At 40.2% G+C, this 22808-nt stretch overlaps 1 protein-coding gene across 3 annotated transcripts in view; it reads left to right on the top strand.

The window, feature by feature from the left end:
- ift54 (intraflagellar transport 54) overlaps positions 1 to 22808 on the top strand; it is a 174724-nt gene that overhangs the window by 22267 nt on the left and 129649 nt on the right. For all 3 annotated transcript variants that reach the window (XM_043693120.2, XM_043693118.2, XM_043693119.2), the window contains exon 2: positions 18901 to 18969. In XM_043693120.2, coding sequence (XP_043549055.1) covers positions 18901 to 18969 — 69 coding nt within the window. The remainder of the gene's footprint in view (positions 1 to 18900; positions 18970 to 22808) is intronic.

Raw genomic sequence — 22808 nt, 5'->3', positions numbered from 1 at the left:
TCAGGTCTGCAGTCTTTGCAGAGAGAGAAACAGTAATGGCTTGGAAATTCCAATCAGGATTGGAAACCCTATTTCAGATAGAAAATGTCCAATTACCTTTAGATTACTCTTGTGCTGGAGATTCTTTCATAATGATGTTTTGATGCAAACAAAGTGGTGTGAGGGTTAAGAATGTATAAAAGCAGCTGCAGGACATTTGGAAGGGGGAAGGTGAACAGCCAGTCACTATGAGACCAATGACATTGGTAAAACAGAAAGAGCTGAAGTCCTAAAAGCAGAAGATAGGGATTTGGGAAGCAAGCTGAAATGAAGGATCTCAAAGGTAGTGATCTAAGGATTACTACCAGTGGCATATGCTAGTCTGAGTAGAAGTAGCAAATGAAAATATGGCTAAAAAGGGAAGAACTTCCAATTCCTGGGACATTGGGACTAGAACAAAGAACAAAGAAAATTTGCAGCCAGGAACAGGCCCTCCTGCTCTCCAAGCCTGAGCCGATCCAAATGTACTGGGAGAGGACGAACCAGTATAAACTAGATTGGTTACGCTTGGGCAGGACCAAGACTGATGCTCTTGGACAAATATGAATGGTTGAGGGGAGTTTAAACTAAATTGGCAGGGGAATAGGAACCTATGCGAGGAGTCAGAATGGGGATCAAGGACAACAACAACAACAGAAAGGAGAACAAGAAAAGTGGTAGGCAGAGGCCACAGTAAAAAGAAAAGTAATGGGAATGGGATGAGAGATGTTAGAAAGATGAGACTTAAGGCTTTGAGCCTGAACACATGGAGCAGTTGAAATAAAGTGGATGTATTAATCGCACAAATAGATGTAAACTGGTATGATATAGTCAGGATTATGGAGACATTTTGCAGCATGACGAGGGATGGGAATTGAACATCCAGAAGTGTTCAGTATTTAGGACGGACAGATACAAAGGGAAAAGTGGTGGAGCGGCATTACTGGCTAAAGAGGATATAGACATCATTATTAGCTTAGACAGTGTTGAATCTGAGTGGGTAGAATTGAAGAATACCCAGGGGCAAAAAAACTTTAGGGATGGTATAAAGATCACCAAACTAGTGGTGATGTTGGAAATGGCATTAAACAGAAAATCAGAAATGCATGTGGTAAAAGAATGTTTGTAATTATCGGTGGCTTTAATTTGCATATAGATTAGGCAAATCAAATGAATCTTAATGCCATCGAAGAGGAGTTCCTGGAATGTATACAGGATTGGTTTTCTGGACCAATTCTTTGAGGAACCAACTAGAGACTGTCATTTTCGACTGGGTTTTATACAATGAGAAAGAAATAATTAGTAATGTAGTTGTGAGAGACCTGTTGGGCATAAGCAACAATAATATGATAGAATTCTTAATCAAGATGGAGAGTGATGTAGTTAGTTCTGAGATGAGGGTATTGAATTTTAATAAGGGAAACTGCAGTGGTATGAGGCATGAATTGTCTGTAATGGATTGGGAATTTGGAAAGGATGACTGTGGATAGGCAACGCCAAGCATTCAGAGAGTGAATGATTGAATTACAAAAATTGTTTATTCCTGTCTGATGTGAGTGCAAAGAGAACAGTGGCCATACTAGGGCTTACAAAGGAAGTTAGCAGTAGTATGAGATGAAAAGAAGCAGACAGAATGGCAAGAAAAAAACAGCAGTATCGAGGAATCGGTACATTCAGAAGTCAGCAAAGGAGGCCCAAGGGATTGAATGAGAAGAGCAAAATAGAGGTATGAGAGTAAGTTTGTGATTAACGTGAGAACTAACTGTAAACGTTTTTACAGGTATGTAAAGAAAAAACGATTTGTGAAAACTAATGCAGATCCTTTACAGCCAGAAATGGGAGAAATGGCTGATGAGCTAAATTTATACTTTACTTCTGCCTTCACAAAAGAAGACATGAGTAACATAATGATGGGAAATACAGGGTTTAGTGAGAGGAAGGAAGTGAAGGAAATCTCTATTCATAGAGAAATGGTGTCTGATAAACTGATAGGAATGAAGTCTGATAAATCCCCAGGACGTGATAATTTACATCTCAAATTATTTAAGGAAGTGACCCCAGAAATAGTGGGTGCATTGGTGGTCATCTTCCAAGATTCTTTAGACTTTGGAATAGTTCGTACAGATTGGGGGATAGCTAACATAACCCTTTTTTTTTCATAGGGAGGTAGAGAGAAAACTGGGAATTATAGACCAGCGAGTCTGACTTCAGTAGTGGGGAAGATGCTAGAGTCCATTATCAAGGAATTTACCGCAGATCACTTAGAAAACTAGTAGAATCAGGCACAATCAGCATGGATTTACACAAGGGAAGTCATGCTTGACAAATCTATTGGAATTCTTTGAGGATGTAACTAGTACAATTGATCAGGGGAGACAGTGGATGCGGTTTATCTGAACTTACAGAAGGCTTTCGATATGGTCTCAAATGAGAGATTAATATTTAAAATTTAAGTTTGCGGGTACTGTATTGAGATGGATAGAAAATTGGTCAGCAGATAGGAACATAGGAAGAATAAATGCATCTATTTCTGAATGGCAAACAGTGACTAGAAGGGTACTGTAGAGATTGGCACTCGGACTCCAGCTATTCATTATACAGATTAATGATTTAGATGAAGGAACTAAATGTAATATATCAAAATTTGCAGATGACACAAAACTGAGGGGGCGGGGGGGAGGGGTGTACTGTGAGGAGGACGCAGAGAGGCAGTCTGTATTTTAAATGTTCAGCAACATTTTGATAGTGACTGTGAAAGGGTAAGTATATGTAAGTGAGGATGCCAATTGGTTGAGCGGAGAAGGGTGCTATGTGGGCGAACTTTTTCTCGGTAACAATTAAGCTTGCATGAGTTGGAACCTTTAGAATTTTCCATCTTTTGCAGCGTTCCAGACAGAGGGAATTTCCCATCAGAATTTTGAAATAGCCAAGTAATTTGCTCAAAACAGTTGATTATAAATTATGCGTAGTTCTGACATGCAACCTCTGGCCTATCCTGCTTCAGCAACATTTTGCTATTGTAATATCTGTGCCATTGTTTTGAGTCAAATATAACATGTCAGAGTTCGAAAGAAGAATCATATTCAACTTGATGTTTGCTCTGTTTCTCACTCCACAGATGCTGCCTACAGAGAATTTCAGCAATTTTTGTCTTTATATCACAATTCTGATATCTGCAGTTTTTCATTTATTTCAGTTGGGAATGATTAGTAACCAAATCAACAAATTGCAAAATAGTCAAAACACTTATTTTTGTAAGAAAATTAAATTGCAAGGCAAATTGAGCTGTACTTCTGCATTGAAATCATACTTGGGCGGCACGGTGGCACAGTGGTTAGCACTGTTGCCTCACAGCGCCAGAGACCTGGGTTCAATTCCTGCCTCAGGTGACTGACTGTATGGAATTTGCACATTCTCCCGTGTCTGCGTGGGTTTGCTCCGGTTTCCTCGCACAGTCCAAAGATGTGCTGGTCAGGTGAATTGGCCATGCTAAATTGCCCGTAGTGTTAGGTGAAGGCGTAAATGTAGGGGAATGGGTGGGTTGCGCATCGATGTGGACTTGTCGGGCCGAAGGGCCTGTTTCCACACTGTAAGTAATCTAATCTATATGTTGGTCTGCATAATCAGGTTTGGGTTAAAATCAAACTCAAGATCCTTTGCTTTTCCTCAATTCCAGAAGGTGGAGCTGTTTATTTGGAGTTCTTATTTTTGAGGAATTGACCGTAATGAATTTATGGTAATGTGTCCTGGCTGTGGACAGGTCAATATGATTTTGTGAAGAAAGCACAACATTATTGATGCTCGCTATAGAACAGTGATTTCAAAGTAGTCAGCTAGTCATTTTGTTACCAGGGCGTAAATCTTGATGTACTTCAAAAGGAACAATGCCTATTTCAAAATCAATTTGAGCTAATGAACAATTGACGTTACAAATGTTTGTGTTGAATGGGTGTTATAATGTTTCCGCTGTCACTATGTTACATGGAAATGAACACAACTAAGACATTTCTGAAAACTCTGCAAATGTTTTTCATTTAGGTCTTTACCATTCCTTTTTAATTGCTTTTATTTCCCTCTACTTGCAGTGTTAAATAAATTTCAGTAATTGCAGGAGAATCATGTCTTCTACAATCCAAAAATGCTGTTCTGCATGCTCCCAGATAATGATTCAAAGTTGCCCATGTATTTTAAGGAAATAGCTTGCATGTAATTTTTGAAAAATGAAATGTCAAGCACTGAATAATTTAAACAAATGGGGCTACTGATCCAATAAAGACTGTATGAAATATCATCTAGATCACTGATAAAAGGTGGTGTGGATGATTTCCAAAAGGGCTTCAGGAAGTAAAATCTACCCACCATTTTCTAATGTGTACATGGTGATAGTAAAATTTGGACTATTACTTCTGTGAATTGAATTATGAATTAGAAATTTCCTGTGACAGTTCAAAGAAACTGGAATAAATTCACCCCAAGTGTAAAAAATTGTATTGATTGCAAATATGGGAAGCCAGTTTTTCATCCGTGGCTCTTGAACAGTTTTTATTCACTGAATGAAGTGGAAAGGTTACATGTATAGGATTAAAACCCTGTGATAGAAAGATATCAAGGGGATTGTCATTAAAACAGTAGACAGAACACCTATTAGTGAATTTCCCATGGTTAGATGACACCAAAGGGCTTTTGGTGCTGCAATAATGAACTGTATGCAGTAGGTCAGACAGCATTTGCAGAGAGAAACCGAGTTAACCTGTTAGGTTATAATGCCCCTTCACTGCCTGAAACATTAACTGTTTCTATCTCCACAGATATTGTATGATGTGCTGAGTATTTCCAACATTTACTGTTCTTATTTCAGAATTCCAACATCCGCAGTATTTTACTTTTATTTCAATAGCCTCTGCATAATACAGTTATTTATTTTCAAACAGAATTTTTAATCTGTATTCATTAATAACAGTACTGGTACTTGGATAAGTATTTTGAAATGTGACACTAAATAGCAAGCAGCTAATATTAAGAAAATATATCCTGGAATTCTGAAATTAAAGCTATAAGTACTGGAAATATTCAGCAAATCAGGCAGCATCAGTGGAGCAAAATATGCATTTCAGGTCAAGATGATCTTTGATCAGACCCATTCATCAATCAGTTAATACTACAAATTTCCTCCACAATGTCCTAGATGATCAGGCTTGCACCTTTATCAAATATTGTAAAAGCAGAAGAAAGACCGATTTATGCTTTTGCATTACACATACTCGTAACAGTATTATTTTATTAGCCCACCAATGTCATATTGATATGCTTACAGTTCCCAATCTCTTCTGTCTCACAGGCTTGTTATTAACTTTTGAAATGTGGAGGCTTTATCTATAGATGTTTTGTTTGTTACAAAATAAAGCCTGCAGTTTGTAAGCTCACCTTGTGCATTTTAACTGGCAGTACACAAGATGCATGCGATGGGGATAATGGTCAACTAGAGTGGTCAATGTATTAATATTTTAGGACTAAGTTGAGGAGAAACCTCTTTACCCAAAGGTTTATGAATCTGTGGAATTCCCTGCTCAGTGAAACAGTTGAGACTACCTTGTTGAATGTTTTTAAGGCAAAGATAGATAGATCTTTGAACAGTAAAGGAATGAAGGGCTATGGTGAATGGGCAGGTAAGTGAAGCTGAGACCACTGAAAGATCAACTATGATCTATTGAATGTGGAGCAGGCTTGATAGGCCAGATGGCCTACTCCTCTTATTTTTTATGTTCCTATCCCTTTTGAACTTGTGAAGTTAGTTCATGTTCACTTATTAATTTCTTTCTAGCAGTTAGAATAAAAAAGGTAAATATAATACTATGAAGAGATGTGGGAATCGCTGGCTTGGCCAGCATTTATTTCCCAGAGGGCAGATAAGATTTAACCACATTGCTGGGGTCTGGAGCCATGTCTCGGCCAAACTAGATAAGGACAGCAGGTATCCTTCCATAAAGGATATTAATGAACTAGATGTGTTTTTATGACAATCTTGAGTGGTTTCATGTTTGCTAACTTTTATACTAGATTTTCATTGTTTCAGCATCTCTCATGGTGGGATTCAAACCCATGGCCTCAGAAGATTAATCTGAGGTTCTGGATTACCACACCACCATCTCATTTGTTGATTGTCATGTTTGAATTCCTACTGTTTCCACAAAAGTAATTCCTTGGTTTCCTCTTTAATTTATAATGACTATTAAATATCAATGACAGGAATATTCACAATTTGACAGTTAAAGCCAAAAATGTATCTCAGAAGTAATACATATGTACAGTATATGTATGATATATGTATTGAGATAAGGCAGTCAACAAAACCAACCAGCACTTATTAATAGAAATAATTTAATATACTTTCAGGATTAAAATGCATATAGCTTGCCTAAGTATTTGTAAGTCAGTAATACCACACATATTACTTGGGTATAGTTGTGTAAAAGTGTGAGATCATATTGGATAACCTGGTGTCAATGCCAGCTGTGTCGTTTTGTTTTTAAAAAAAACTATCTACCGTATATACTCGAGTAATAGTCGATCTCTTGTAAAAGTCAACCCCCTATTTTTGAACAGAGAACATTACAGTACAATACAGGCCCTTTGGACCGTGATGTTGCGCCGACGTGTGGAACCAATCTGAAGCCCTTCTATCCTACACTATTCCATTTTCATCCATATGTCTATCCAATGACCATTTAAATGCCCCTAAAATTGGCGACTCTACTACTGTTGCAGGCAGTATGTTCCACTCCCCTACTACTCCGAGTAAGGAAACCACCTCTGATATCTGTCCGATATCTGTCCTATATCTATCACCTATCAATTTAAAGCTATGTCCTCTCGTGCTAGTCATCACTATCCGAGGAAAAAGGCTCTCACTGTCCACCCAATCTAAGCCTTTGATTATCTTGTATGTCTCAATTAAGTCACCTCTCAATCTTCTTCTCCTGAATGAAAACAGCCGCAAGTCCCTCAGCCTTTCCTCCATAAGACATTCCCTCCATATGAGGCAACATCCTAGTAAATCTATTCTGTACCCTCTCCAAAGTTTCCACACCTTCCTAATGCGGTGATCAGAACTGTACGCAATACTCCAAGTGCGGCTGCGTCAGAGTTTTGTACAGCTGCAGCATGACTTCCGAAACTCAATCCCTCTACCAATAAAAACTAATACACTGTATGCCTTCTTAACAACCCTATCAACCTGGGTGGCAACTTTAAGGGATATATGTACATGGACTCAGATCTCTCTGCTCATCTATACTACCAAGAATCTTGCCATTAGCCCAGTACTCTTTATTCCTGTTAAACCTTCCAAAGTGAATCACCTCACTTTTCAGCATTAAGCTCCCATTTGCACTCTCAGCTCAGGTCTGCAGCTTATCTATGTCCCTCTGTAACCTGCAACATCCTTCAGCACAATCCACAACTCCATTGATCTTAGTGTTACCTGCAAATTTACTAACCCATCCTTCTATGCTCTCATCTAGGTCATTTATAAAAATGACAAACAGCAGTGGCCCCAAAACAGATCCTTGCTGTATAACACTTGTAATTGAACTCCAGGATGAATATTTCCCACAATTACCAACCTCTGTCTTTTTTCAGCTAACCAATTTCTTATCCAAACCACTAAATCGCCCTCAATCCCATGCCTCCATATTCTGTGCAATAGCCTACCATGGGGAACCTTATCAAATGCCTTACTGAAATCCATATACACCACATCAACTGCTTCACCCTCATCCACCTGTTTGGTCACCATCTCAGAGAACACAATAAGGTTTGTGAGGCATGACCTACCCTTCACACAGTCATGCTGACCATCCCTAATTAACTTATTCCTCTCTAGATGATTATAAATCCTATTTCTTATAACCTTTTCCAACACTTTACCCACAACCAAAGTAAGGCTCACTGGTCTATAATTACAGGCTTGTCTCTACTCCCCTTCTTGAACAAGGGGACAACATTTGCTGTCCTCCAGTCTTCTGGTACTATTCCTATAGACAGTGACGATCGAAGCCAAAGGCTCTGCAACCTCCTTCCTGGCTTCCCAGACAATCCAAGGATAAATCCCATCCGGCCCAGAGGTTTTATCTATTTTCACACTTTCCAGTATTGCTAACACCTCATCCTTGTGAACCTCAAACCCATCTAGTCTAGTATTCTCCTCCACAGCAATGTTTTTTTTCCAGTGTGAATGCTGATGTAAAATATTTATTTAACGTTTTTCCTATCTCCTCGGACTCCATGCATAACCCCCCACTATTGTCCTTGATTGGCCCTAATCTTACACTAGTCATTCTTTTATTCCTGATATACCTATAGAAAGCTTTCGGGTTTTCCTTGACCCTATCTGCCAACAACTGCTCATGTCCCCTCCTAGCTCCTCTTAGTTCTCTCTTTAGGTCTTTCCTGGCTAGCTTGTAACTCTCAAGCGTCCTAACTGAGCTTTCATGTCTCATCCTAACATAAGCTGCTTCTTCCTTTTGTCAAGAGATTCAACCTTCTTAGTAAACTACGACTCCCTCACTCGATCACTTCCTCCCTGCCTGACAGGGGCATGCAGTAGCTGTTCCTTGAATAAGCTCCACATTCCAATTGTGCCCATCCCCTGCAGTTTCCTTCCCCATCCTATGCATCCTAAGTCTTGCCTAATTGCATCATGATTGCCTTTTCCCCAGTTATCACTCTTGCCCTGCATATCCCTTTCCAATGCTGAAGTAAAAATAATCAAATTGTGGTCACCATCACCAAGGTGTTCACCTACTTCCAAATCTAACACCTGGCCAGGTTCATTACCCTTTACCAAATCCAATGTGGCCTCGCCCCCTTGTTGACTTGTCTACATACTGTGTCAGGAAAGCCTCCTGCACACATTGGACAAAAACTGACCCATCGAAAGTACATTGGCATTCACACTGGAAAGTTAAAATCCCCCATAACAACTACCCTGTTACTCTTTCTCCGATCCAGAGTCATCTTTGCAATCCTTACCTCTACATCTCTGGAACTAATCTGAGGCTTATTGAAAACTCCCAACAGGGTGATCTCTCCTTTCCTCTTTTTAACCCTCAGCCCATACTACCTCAGTAGACAAGTCCTCAAATGTCCTTTCTGCCACCGTAATACTGATTACAATTTGCTTTTTGAGTTGTTTATTCATCTTTTAGTTTGTAGCTTTTTTTAAACTCATACAGTCTTTCCTTGACGACATAAAGATCGAAGCCGAAGGCTCTGCAATCTTCTCCCTGGCTTCCCAGAGAATCCAAGGATAAATCTCATCTGGTCCAGGGGACTAATCTATTTCCATACCTTCCAGAATTGCTAACGTTGCATCCTTGTGAACCTCAAACCCATCTAGTCTAGTAGCCTGTATCTCAGTATTCTCCTCCACAATGTTGTTTTTTTTCCCAGTGTGAATACCGATGTAAAATATTTATGTAGCGCTTCTCCTATCTTGTTTATTTTTTGTTGCATCTTGTACCTGTAAGTTAAAGTACTAAAATTTTTCTACCTGTTCTATTCAGTTTTCTATGAATATATGAACATTTCTTGTTCTTTTGAGATATGAATTACTTTGATTTGTCAGTATTCCGTTTCATTCCTAGGTTCATGCCTACTGTTGCTCATCTGTTTGCTAGTTCTTGTAATCCTCCTTCTGTGCCTGCTGCAAACACTCTGCCATCTATACATCTAACTGATAACATTAACCCACCCCAATCTTAACACCAGATTCTGTGTCTTGAAAACCTTCTTTGATCCTTGTTTCTGCTTATATATTGAAGAGGACTGGTGATAAACAGCCCCCTTGTGTACCTCCTTTTCCAGTTGCATTATTTGTAGACTGGGGAATATAAATTTTGGAGTGACTGTTGTTTATACCTTGGTCATAACCAAATATTCATGGTTGTTAACACTTGTTATTTTTTAAGACTCAGGCCCAGTCAAGAATATCAATTTTAGTGGATTTTCTGTGGTTATATTTGAAATAATGGGTTGTCAGTTCTGTAGCAATAACTTCCATGTGATTCATCCATGAGTTGTTTTAGGTGGAGTTTTAATTATGCATTGACTTGAAACACTTGTTTCTTTTTTGAACTCACTTTAGAGTAGAAAGTCCAGAATTTAGAGACTAGTCAGCTGAAGGCATCACTGTTAGTGGTGGAATTAACACATTAAACATGAATAATTAGAGAAGTGAAGTGATCTCAAACACTTATTGGGCTGGAGGAAGCTACAGAGTTGGGAGAAGGGCAAAGTCTTGGCTCAACTTCAGACAGTTAGCAATGACGGAAAAGAAGTCAGTGGCTGGAAAACAGGTTGTGTTCAATATTGAAAGCTTTCTATCATTTTAGTTCCAAGATCAAATGATCCGTACAACACAGCTTTTGAGAGACATTAACTCCTTGGTACTTTTCTTCAGAAAAAAAGTTAGTAATGTAATCCAAATATTTGAAATTGAAGTGTCTAGAGGTTTTTTATTCATTCATCGAATATGGGTATTGCGGACTGGCCAACATTTATTTCTATGGTTGCTTTTGGGAAGGTGTGGCTCCAACCAGTGGAGAGTCCAACTATCTGCAAGGGCCTCTCACTTTTGTAGTATCCAGTGCATCCAAGCATTTCTTGTTATCGACTGACACCTGTCTTACTGGGGGCAACTGGAGGAGGTTGAGATGGATTATCCATTCAGCACTTTTGGCTGAAGGTTATTGCGAAAGCTTCACCCTTCTCTTTTTCACTGATATGCTGAAGTCTCCCATCATTGAGAATGGGGATATGTAGAAACTCCTCCTTCAATGAATTGTTTAATTGTCCATCACCATTGACTTCTGGATGAGGTGGGACTGCAGAACATAGATCTGATCCATTGATTGTGGCTGTCTGTAACTTGCTGCTTATGTTGTTTGGTACACAAGTAGTCCTGTTTAGTAGCTTCATGTGGATTTAGTTTTTTTAGGCATGTGGTAAAAATAAAGAGCAATAGTTTATAATTTCAAGTTGAAGATAACAAAGGAAATGCTGACATTTGAGCAAATTTATTTGCAGTATAAAAGCCTGTGCAATAGACTTGCATCAAAGAGCAATAAAAGAAAGGAAGCCCTTTGGGACCACTAAATTTAAAGCTATGTCAAGATAATATTCTGGGATATTGATTTTCAAGGGAGACCAATGCTGTTTTTCTTCCTGAAAATTGTAACATGTCAATTTTTCATCCTTGGTGGATTCGGTTGAAAGCAGCTGAGACAGTATATGATAAGTCTGCCTTTGGGTTAGTGAAGGGAATTTTGTAACAACTGTTAATTATCTAGCAAGTGTACACTTGTGAATATCCATGGAGAATTGAAGTTGATTAAAATGCACCCAAGCTGAAATAGCGTATTGATGCTTACCTTCCAGGATCATAACTGAATACTAAGAGCACAAAACGTAGGAGTAGACTATTCAGATCTTCAAGCCAACATACCAATCAGTATGATTTTGGTTAATATTCTGTCTTAACTCCACCTTCCTACACCATACCTCGAATTCCCATAATCTGGAAAGGTTTGTCAGTCTTTGTACTTAACAACTGAGCATTCACAGCTTTCAGACTCCAGACCCATTGTAATATGGTTGATTTTAGCTGCCCTTTGGATTATTAGGGATAGGAATAAGTACTGGCTTAGCCAGTGACACCAACAATCCCATGAATGAATAATGAAAATACAAATATCTTGGAGCATAGACCTAAAATCATTTGAGTGAAGAAAAATTTCCTGATCTCAAGCCTAAATATCCAACTCCCTCGTTTGTGATTTGTTAGTCTCCCTTGTTAGTCTCAACATTATTATCCACACAAAATCAGGATCAATAATTTTGGATGATATTGTTTGGGGTTGTATGGAATTAGTGAAAAGTATACGTTGAAAATTTGATTTAATTAAAAAGCCAGTAGTTTTTGAGCTTTTATTTGTTTTAGTCTGCTCTGAACCTGTGGAGTGTGTTTTTAATACTATTTTCAAATCCACTTATTTAAAAGATGCATTACAGAATATTAAATTATCTGTTTGATCCAATACTGTATTTACATGAGTTATATTTGAACTCGGTTTGTTTCAATTGATGTAACCAGGCATTTGATACCAAGTATGGAAAAGCTTCCAGTAATGCTCAAAGGATTTGATATAAATCAAATATACTTATTGTTTCATCTGTAGGTTCAGTTTTAACATATGGAAACCAATGTTTTCAAGTTTGTGCATATTTTAACTGTTATGAAAATGTAGGTGTACTGTACCTGTAAGGAAGTTAAAAGCTAGTAGAACTACCTGACAGCATCAAGTGTTTTGAAAAAAAAGGAACATTTGGTCGAACAACTCGATTAGCTGATTGCCTGGAGACAAAAGCAAATTTGAATTCGGCCAATCAGTTTAAATTGTACCCTGAAAAATATCAAATTCCAATCAAGTTTGAATTTAGTAAATTGACAAGCTTAAAAGCCAGTGACACAATCTGATGCTTTAGGGGTATGAGACGAGGGAAAATCGAACAGTTGAGAGGAGAACTGCCACACCATCAGTATGTAGAGACTGCCTGAAAAATAGCTCTCTTCAAGATACTTTTAGTGATCAATAACCTGTGAAGCAGAATCCCCAAGAAGAAGAAAAGAATACAGAGAAGAACTGAAAGCTGCCTGGTTTTGAGATAAGAAGTTTTATTTTGTAAATCTTAATCAGGATTTTTATCGGACCAGTATTGTAAAGGGGAGAGTAAAAGATATGTTAGAAGGAGGAGTTGTAAATAGTTGTTAGTTAATTATTCTCTGTTATACTTTAAGAAATAAAGTTGTTAATTTTTACTTTAAATAATTCTTGGCTTCTCGAAGTTTCGCAGATGATGGCACAGGATAAACCTGTTCTGTGTTGCTGGCTTAAATTAAGCAGAAGGGTTTACGACAATTATGACACTCTCTGTCTCTCTCTGTCCTGCGCTGACCTCACCAGTTGCTGCCTTTGTCTGTAGCTCTCCCTTTTAAAAGTGCTGTTCTTTTGACTTTTTTTTTAATCCAAAGTTCCAAAACAATGTGACAACATATAAAATAGTCATTGCTGATCCTGGATTTCAAGGATGTCACTTCCATTACCTAAAATACCTCAAAAAAAGGAGCAGCCTCTTGGAGCCAAAATATTTCCTGTCCTCCATTTTGGATTACCCAGAATCTTACTTGACAATCTTACCTTCTCTCCTAGTCAAAGAAACTTTGTACCTTTAACTTATGCTGTATAAAGGGAGTATGGTTTGGCCTCCAGTGCTGGTTCTGAACTACATTGAAAGGCTTCCTGAACAAATGCAGTTTGCATGTCTCAAGAGATCTGAATTGAAAATTTGGGACATAGTAAGTGAGAAGTCCAATTTCAAATTCTCAGAAGATTCTTTTCAGTCATTTGGAAATCTGTGAATGTTTCTCCTTCAGCTTACGTTATTTATTCATTTATCTTTTGCAGAGGATGGCGAATTACTGAACGGTTTTAGGCTTTTTTAAATCATTGTAAATGGATATTTTACTTTATAGTCTGGATAAAGTAATTCTCCATTTGCAGAAGAATCTTAACTTTGATTTGTATTAAAAGAGTGACATAAAATACATCTCAAGATCTGTCAGAGAAAAATGCATGAAATTAAGAGTGGATCCAGAGGGACAACAAAAGGCTTGGCCTGACAGAATAGGTTTTGAGAAGGTTTTTAAAAAGTTAATAGTGAAAGAGCAGGATGGAATGGAACTGATAAAGGATAAAAGATGGTTTATGGTTTTGTTTTTGAGCTGGAGCATGTTGAATCTTTTGTAAGCATTCACACGGAGTTGAGAAACTGAGACTGACAGCTGGGCTACAATAATTGTTGGCATACAGGGCGAAGCTATGATCCTTTGTTGATGATGTTACGAAGAGAAGTGGATAGATAAAAAAAGAGAAGAAGAATAGATCTTCAGATAATAATTGAATTAAAAGCATAAAAGTGGTAATTTATTTATTCATGGGATGTGGGCAGTGCCAGCGTGAGCAGTGTTTGTTGCTCTTGAGAAAGTGATAGGCAGCTACTTTGTATTGCTGCCTTCCATGGGTACACCCAAGTGCTGGTAGGAAGAGAGTCCGAGGACTTGACCCAACTACAGTAAAGGAATGGTAATATAGCTCCAAGACAGAATAGTGTGTAGCTTGGAGAGGAATTTACAGGTGATAGTGTTTCCATGTATCCATTACATTTGTGCTTCTAAGTTGTAGAAGAAATGGCAATGGACAGTGCTATTGATGGAGTGTTAGTGAGTTGCTGCAGTCCGTCCTGTAGGTGATACACAATGCTGCTGTGTGACCATGGCAGAAGGAGTAAACGTTTATGATAGTGGATGCTGTGCCAATCAGGCTAAAATGACTGAAGTGTTTGAGCTATCTTTTGAATTTAGGAGTGAAATAATCTAACTGAGGGCAGTCCATCAAACTAAGCACTGGAGGAGTATTATAGGAAAATAATCCTATGGGCGGCATGTTGAGAGGTGAACAAAGGATACAGAGCATTATTGGATGTCGCTCATGATTTTGGTTTGGTCTTGTTTCTGAAGGATTTGAACCTGGATTTTCAAGACGAAGGTATACTACTGGGAGGTGACAACACATTGAAGGACCTTGGGAGATTTTTGATGAGGGATGTTTGGTGAATTAAAGGGTTGTATCATAACCATATACATACTTAGCGCGTTCTCTGTGTGGCCTGTGAACTAAAATTTCTATAAGCTTATATGTAGTCCTTTTGCAGTTTTTGAGAATTTAAAAAATACTCAGCAGCACAGCTTTACATGTTAATCAATATGAAATTTAATTTATTAATTTTTTAACCTTTATTGAAAACTACTCAAGTAAAAAGTGACAACATTATAAATCAGCATGCAGATACAACAATTTGAAGTTAGTACAGATAAAAGTTATATTTGCAAGTGAAAAGGAGGTCACTTTTTGCTAACTTTGCAGGCTTGGCTTGTTTGAGGATTCTTTTTCCAAAGAGAAGAGTTGAAAATGTGAAGTCAGATTCAATGGCCTGTGTAGTTGAAAAGTTGGAAGTTGCTCTCTTACAGAGGGATTGAGCAAGACAGGTCATGACAGTGAGTAAAACCTCCTTTTGTTTCACTTTTACAGCACTGCAGACTGTGGCTTTTGATAGCCTTGTTCAGTATAGCTGAAATAACTCCACAGAGGCAGATATCCCATCACCAATTCACCCTTTATTTACACGTGGAGAGTCCTTGACATGATCCAGCTCCCTCTGAGCCAGCTCTGAGTGAACAGGATGTCGGACACTCCCATGCTTATTTTTTCTTCCTTTTTCTTTTTTGCAGCAGTGATAGTATAAACTACCTGTGCAGATGAACACAGCTTCAAGTTAGCAAAAAAGAAAAGAAAAGCCAGAAAACAAACAAACAATCTCAATAAACAAAAAAGAAAAAAACAACTCCCATGCTTATCTGTTAGCCAGACCTCCCTGATTGGACCAGATTAACGGCACCAATCAGGGAACTCCTATGATGTCCACCAGGCTGATCTCATTACAATCACTACATTCCTCCCCTCTGAGTCCGAGGACATAGGCTGATTCTTTATTTTTGTAGCTCCTCCTGGGCATTTTAACACTGGTTCGGGTTCTTCCAACTTTGCCTTTGATATGTGTGGCATGTAACACATAGTAGCTTATCTCTTCTGCCTGGAGCATCTCAGAAGAAATTCATTCTCCACTTCAGGTGGCAAAGGTTTTGAGGTGGCGACATCTGCTGTGTCCATATCAGATTCAGCGGTAACTTCAATGCATGATGGAGAGGAAGAACACAAGGGTTCCAGAACAGTTGGAAATATTGATGAGCTGGGATGATTCTTCACTTCCCTGAAAGCAATGGCTTGGCTACGTAACCATTTCCGGGAGGACCCCTTTTTAAGAGTGGATGCAAAGGTGCCAGGACAGAGGCCAGGTTATGTATAATTCCATCATAATTTACCAACGCAAGGAAAGACTTAAGCTCTGGTACAGACATGGGAGCTGGGACACCTTTGATCACCCCAACGGGTGTAACCTGATCTTATTGACTCTGTAGCTCAAGTGGGTCACTTAGGGTGCCTGGAACACACATTTTTCCTACCTCACATATACACTTGCCTGGGAGAAACATCCAAGGACTGTGTCCAAGTTCTTCAAATGCTTATTATTGGTCTTCCCTGTTTTTAGCATGTCATATAGATAAATGAGAACCTGGGGTAGACTTTGTAAAATTTTCTCTGTCATCTGCTGAAAAAGTTTGCAGGCTGATGATACCCCAAATGGCAGTCTCGTAAATTGTTAAAAGCCCCATGGGTATTATTGTATTATATGTCCAGCTTTGTGAAGGACAGCCTCCTTTCCAGCTTCACATATAAATCCTGTATGTGACGAATTGGTATTTATCCGGCTGTGAAAAGTGGTTTACTGTTTGTTTAAAATCCCTACAAATGTGAATCTTGACCTCTGGCTTCACAGTTGGTCTGACAAGTGCTGCCCATTCTGCAAACTGTACTGGTTTGGTTAATCATTTGCTTTCCAGCCTCCTGATTTCTGCCTCTAATTTTGCCTGGAAGGTAAATGGCACTGGGCAGACCTTACAGAACCATGGAATTGTTTTCTGGTCAATATACAAGATGGCCTGAAAAAGGTCCGAGTGTTTAATTAGGACTTCACTCAGGCAGCCATTTTCTAATTGAAAAATGTTGAGTCATTCTAGGTGAATCTTTCTCAACCAATTTTGCCCCATCAAGCTTGGACCTGAGCCTTTTACTAGAACCAGTGGCAACTGAACCAGATACTTCTTATAAGAGATTGAAACCAAAGTTGTACTCTTATTCTGTAAAGGTTCCTCGGTAAAAGTTCTCAGTCTAGCTGACGTTTTGTGCAAACTTAAGGGTTGGAGTCCAGAGTGAATTTTGTTAAAGATTGGTTCTGCAATCACTGAAATGGCCGCGCTGGTTTCGACCTCCATTTGAACCAGTTGTTTATTTTGATTGGTTTTGATTTCGAAATGGCTAAGCAATTTAATTGTGTAAACCAGATGTAGGTGGACTTACCAGGGTGTGCACTCTTCAGGATACTGGCCTACTCTTACTCAATTTAGGTCCAGTGGGACGACTTTGCTGTCTCAATTCCACGTACCAGCAGCAACTGGCTTGCTGGCTTGGATTCTGAAGAAAACTTTAACCCGTTTGGCCAAGGCTTGGCTTCTTGCTGTGGGTTGCCGTAGAGTCCCTCTTTTCAGGAAATGTCCTAAGTGAGGCTGTGCAATTGCCTTCACTCGAGTGGTGTTCCCGAAGCTCAGTCGGACTGGTGAGGATCTCCACTTTCATCAGAACACCCTGCAACTCATTCTCCGTATTTTCAAACAGTAAAGCCAGTTGTAGTGCCTGCCTGAAGTTCAGTTAGGCTTCAGCTAATAGGTGCTTTTGCATGGTTACATCATTAATCCCGCATACCAAACAGTCCCTCAGCATCTCATTAAGGGTGAAACCAAAGTTAAATGCCTCTGGAAGTCACATTACCCTAATCAGAAATTCTGATATGGATTCCCCAGGTTCTTGAATTGTCAAGTAAAAGAAATAGTGTCTCAGAATTAGAGGCAGCTTGGAGTTGTAATATTCCTTAATAAATATGTCAACTGTTGAAAGGTTTTAGTATCTGGTGCCGCGGGGAAAGTTAGGCTCCTCATACCCGAAAAAGCTGCAGGTCCACAAGCTATCAGGATAATTACACGTTGCCTTTCATCTGCCTTTTATCATTTGCCTGAGAAACAAATGCATTCTTTCCACATACTGGATCCAGTCTTCAATGGCAGGATCAAACAAGTCAAGCTTCCCAAATAACAGCATGCCAGAAATGCTTGCCCCAAATCAAAAATGACTGTTGTAAGCAAATTTCTACAGGATCATGCTTTTCTTTGGTCACCATTAGAATAACTCCACAGAAGTTATTTATCCACTCCTATTAGCAAACCACCATTTATCTACATATGGAGAATCCTTGACACTGATGAAGCTCCCTTGGAGCCAACTCTGACAACAGGATGTCTGACACTCCTGTCCATGCCTGTCAGCCAGGGCCTCCTGATTGCACCAGATTAACAACCCCAGTTAGAGAATTCTTTCATCCTATGAGGGCTACCTTGCTGACCTCATTGCAGTAACTACAATAGCAGTCCTGGATGCCTCTTCCTGTCTCTATGTTGAGAAACACTTGCACTTTTGCAAAGTCTGTCCGAAAGTGGCCAGATGATTCTCCTCAGAATGGCTGTCTCTTGCCAACTTTATCACAACCAGACAAAATGCTTGCAATGGTTAATTTTGCTGAATATTTTTCTACAAAACAAAGTCATTTATGCCAGAATTTCTTGTCATGACCTTCTCATGTTCAGCACTGCAGAAGAAGCTTTTGAGTCTTTGCATTTGCTGAGGGTTAAATGGACAGTCCTGGAAACCTTGAATTATTTAATGACTTTTTGTGATTTACTGCTAAGGTAACACAGTCCAATTGTCTATCTGCTGTTGGCTGCATTTGAAGGCACAAAAGAAGTCGTGTGGCTTTGGGGTTGGGTATTTTGTGTGACTCCTTGTGCTGATCATAACAGGTTAACTTTCTTTACAAAATGATACATTAGAACAACATGTTTATAATAATTGAGAGTGTGACTATTGAAGATGGAGTAATGGCAGCAGTTTTGAAAGGGAAAGGGGCTGGTGCCTTCAGAGAATGAACCATTGATAGTTGAATAAATGTGTTCAGATTACTGTTCTTTTCTATTTTCAGGTGATTAGAACCACTGGATTTTTGAAAGGTCTGTATACAGAGTTTGAGATGAAATCTGACAATGTCAAGGTAAGTGAAAAGTGATTGCATGCACAGAGTTTATATGCTAGACTGTTTAGATGAAATCATTTTTAAAAATCAGAGCATGATAGAATCCCAACAGTGTAGAAAGAGGCCATTTGGCCCATCAAGTCTGCATCGATCCTCTAAAGAGCATCCCACCCACGCCCACACTATCCCCATAATCCCACAGTTACCAAGGCCAATCCATCTACCTGCACATCTTTGGGCTGTGGGAGGAAACTGGAGCACCTGGAGGAAACCCATGCTGACATGGGGAGAATGTACAAGTTCCACACAAGACAGTCACCTAAGACTGGAATCAAATCCGAGTCCCTGGGACCTTGAGGCAGCAGTGCATCACTACCATGACACCCTAGACTGTCCCTAGCGCAGTATAATTGATGAGAGAGAATTCACAAATCTTGCTTTCCCAGTGGGTAGCTGCGTGGGAAGAGGCATGGCTATAACACTGTAAACTTGATCTCTTCATTTGTATTCCAAACACAAAATGTTTTGAAAAATTAGAGCACAATGAATTGGAGATGAATGACCCTTTAAAGTTATTTAGAAATTGTTTGGAAGTTAGCAAACAGTGTGTGGATGAAGGACATGTGCAATTGGCAGGATGAGGGAAAGTGGTTTCCCTCAGAATCTATGCCAAGGACACAACTTTTCACCAGTGTTATTAATGACTTTTAAGTAATAAAGAGTTGAATATCCATGTTTATAGATGGCACTGAATAAGGAGAGGTGTAAAAGCAGGATGTTTCAAAGGCATTTAAGGTCGATTGAGTGGAGGTTTGATATGGCTAAGTTCCTTTGGAACTAAGAACAGTAAATTATAAAATTTTCTAAATGTTGAGAAGTTAAGAACTGTGAAGAAACAAAAGGAATTTGGAATCCATGCACAAAGTATACAAGTACATGAATGAATCAGAAAAGCTAATGGAATGTTGGCTTTGTCTCCAGTCCAGCTTCAGTTTGTCGATCTCATCTGGAGTTCAATTTGGGCCTCCCACAAGGAGTAGAATATATTGGGTTTGACAGGGGAACAATGTATAATAATGATGCTTGTGCATAGAGGTTAAATCTTTGAGGACAGGCAGAATTAACTTGCTTTATATTTTCTTAAGTTGAAAATAATTGATGAGTGGCATAAACTAGCCTGTTAAAATAACAAAATAATACAATTCTGTATATTTTTATTGCCTTGAGCTATCAAGGAAGATAGAGCCAGATAGCTAAATGGAATTGAGTTGTAGGATGGTCATGATCATTTTGAGGAGAAAGTGAGGTCTGCAGATGCTGGAGATCAAAGTTGAAACTTTATTGCTGGAACAGCACAGCAGGTCAGGCAGCATCCAGGGAACAGGAGATTCGACGTTTCGGGCACAGGCCCTTCTTCAGGAATGAGCAGAGAGTGTTCAGCAGGAGAAGATAAAAGGTAGGGAGGAGGGACTTGGAGGAGGGGCGTTGGAAATGTGATAGGTGGAAAGAGGTCAAGGTGAGGGTGATAGGTCGGAGTAGGATGGAGGCGGAGAGGTCAAGAAGAAGACTGCAGGTCAGGAAGGCGGTGCCGGGCTGGAGGGATTCGGCTGAGACAAGGTGGGGGGAGGGGGGATGAAGAAACTGGTGAAGTCCAAGTTCATCCCCTGTGGTTGGAGGGTTCCCAGTCGGAAGATAAGACGCTCCTCCTCCGACCGTCGGGTTGTTTTGGTTTGGCGGTGGATGAGTCCAATGACCTGCATATCCTCGGTGGAGTGGGAGGGGGAGTTGAAATGCTGTGCTACAGGGTGGTTGGGTTGGTTCGTCCGGGTGGCCCAGAGGTGCTCTCTGAATCGCTCCGCAAGTAGGCGGCCTGTCTCCCCAATATAGAGGAGGCCACACCGGCTGCAGCGGATGCAGTAGATGATGTGGGTGGAGGTGCAGGTGAATCTGTGGCGGATATGGAAGTTTCCTTTGGGGCCTTGGAGAGAAGTGAGGGGGGAGGTGTGGGCGCAAGTGTTGCACCTCCTGCGGTTGCAAGGGAAGGTGCCGGGAGTGGAGGTTGGGTCGGTGGGGGGTGTGGATCTGACAAGGGAGTCGCGGAGGGAGTGGTCTCTACGGAAAGCTGATAGGGGAGGGGAGGGAAATATATCCTTGGTGCTGGGGTCTGTTTGGAGGTGGCGGAAGTGACGGCGGATGATGCATTTTGAATCTTGGAAGACGCTCAAAGGGCTGTATGGCCTACACACATCTATCTACAAGTAGCATGCAGTTAGGAGAATGTGAATCCAAATGTATGTTTACTTGTCCATACGTAAATGAGTTTTTAATGTGAGAGGGAGGAGGAGGTTGGTTAGTCCTGATATTCTGAATATATTTGTAACAGTTCTGTGATGAACAAACGATACTCTGTCCCACAGAATCCAGCACATGTCTTAAGAAACTAACCTGTTTTGGAATAAATAGCAGCTTACAAAAATTTTGCCAGACTAATACCAGGAATGCAGAGGTTGTCCTGTGAGGGAAGGTGAGACAGAGAATGTTGTATCTGGTGATTTAGAAGAATAAGACATGACTTAATTGAAATTTACAAGATCCTCCTGAGTCATGACAAGATAAATGTGGAGAGGATGTTTCTCACCTAAAACTAAGGGTTTGATCATTGGTGGACCATTTAAGATGAAGATGAGGTGAAGTCCTTTTTTCAGAGTGTCGTGACTCTTGGAAACTCTCTAAAAATGTGGAAGCAGAGCCTTTGAACATTTTTAAAGGCAAAGGTGGATGGATTCTTGTTAAGAAAGGGGATGAATGTTTTTGAGAGTAGATGGAAATGTATATTTTTGGTTATAATCAGATTAGCTAGGATCATTTTCTCCATGGAAAAATGATTTATGATTTGAAAGTCATTTCACTTAAGCTTGCATTGTGATTTTAATATGGGACAAAGTGAGGCAGTGGGCCTCAAATTATTCCTTGGCTAAAGTGGGAACTAAACACGACCTTCTTGGTATTATTTTGAAATGCACACCATCTGTTTAGTCAACTGAGCTAATCATTCCAGACTAGGTATCTCATTACATAGGAACAGTGTAATGATTTCAAACAAGATGTAGCGAGAATATAACTAAATAAACAAATTGGTTGCATCTGTTCTAACAACTGGTTACAGGGTCAACTTTATTACATTTAAGTGCAAAGGAACCTCGATTATCCAAATGAGATAGGTGGGCACTATTCAGTTAATTGATTCAATGCCTTTTTTCTGGGGCTTGGAGTTTTCTGTTAGGTCCGCTTCCTGTTGAGGAGACAAGGCAGCCGTACACTGAGCATGAGCCCACAGCCCCCATCTGCCCTCAAACCCATCCAGCATTGCCCCTCACCCGCCCTCCCAACCCCCTGTCCAACATAGCTCCCACCCGCCCCAAAATCCCATCCCACTCTGTCCCCCTGCCCGACCCCACCTCGTCCAACACCGCCCCATGCCCACCACCACCCCTCCCCCTGCCCTCCCCCTAACCCTGTTCAACACCCGCCCCCCCGCATATCCCCCCAACCCTGTACAACACTGCCCACCCGTCCACGCCCGCCTCCCATCCGCCTCCGCCCCCTCTCCGGGGCAGCCAGACTGACCACCTGCAACAAGTCTACTGCAGATGATGCTGCCGCCTTTTGGGGGTGAGTCTCCAAATAGCGCGCGTGTGCACGCGCACACAAACGCACACACACACGTGTATATATATTACACACATACACACCCCTTTACTCCAACTTTGCCCTGTACGGGACAATGTTGGAGAGATTATCTGGGGAAGGGGGGTTTAGGGTACACGTCTGTGTAGAAGTCTAGGGAAAGGGTGGAG

Source organism: Chiloscyllium plagiosum, unplaced genomic scaffold (assembly GCF_037043375.1).
Source record: "Chiloscyllium plagiosum isolate Xiang-an unplaced genomic scaffold, Cpla_swu_hap1 HiC_scaffold_7, whole genome shotgun sequence".
Taxonomy (NCBI): domain Eukaryota; kingdom Metazoa; phylum Chordata; class Chondrichthyes; order Orectolobiformes; family Hemiscylliidae; genus Chiloscyllium; species Chiloscyllium plagiosum.
The sequence above is the reverse complement of the archived record's forward strand: the minus strand, read 5'-3'. Positions and strand labels throughout refer to the sequence as shown.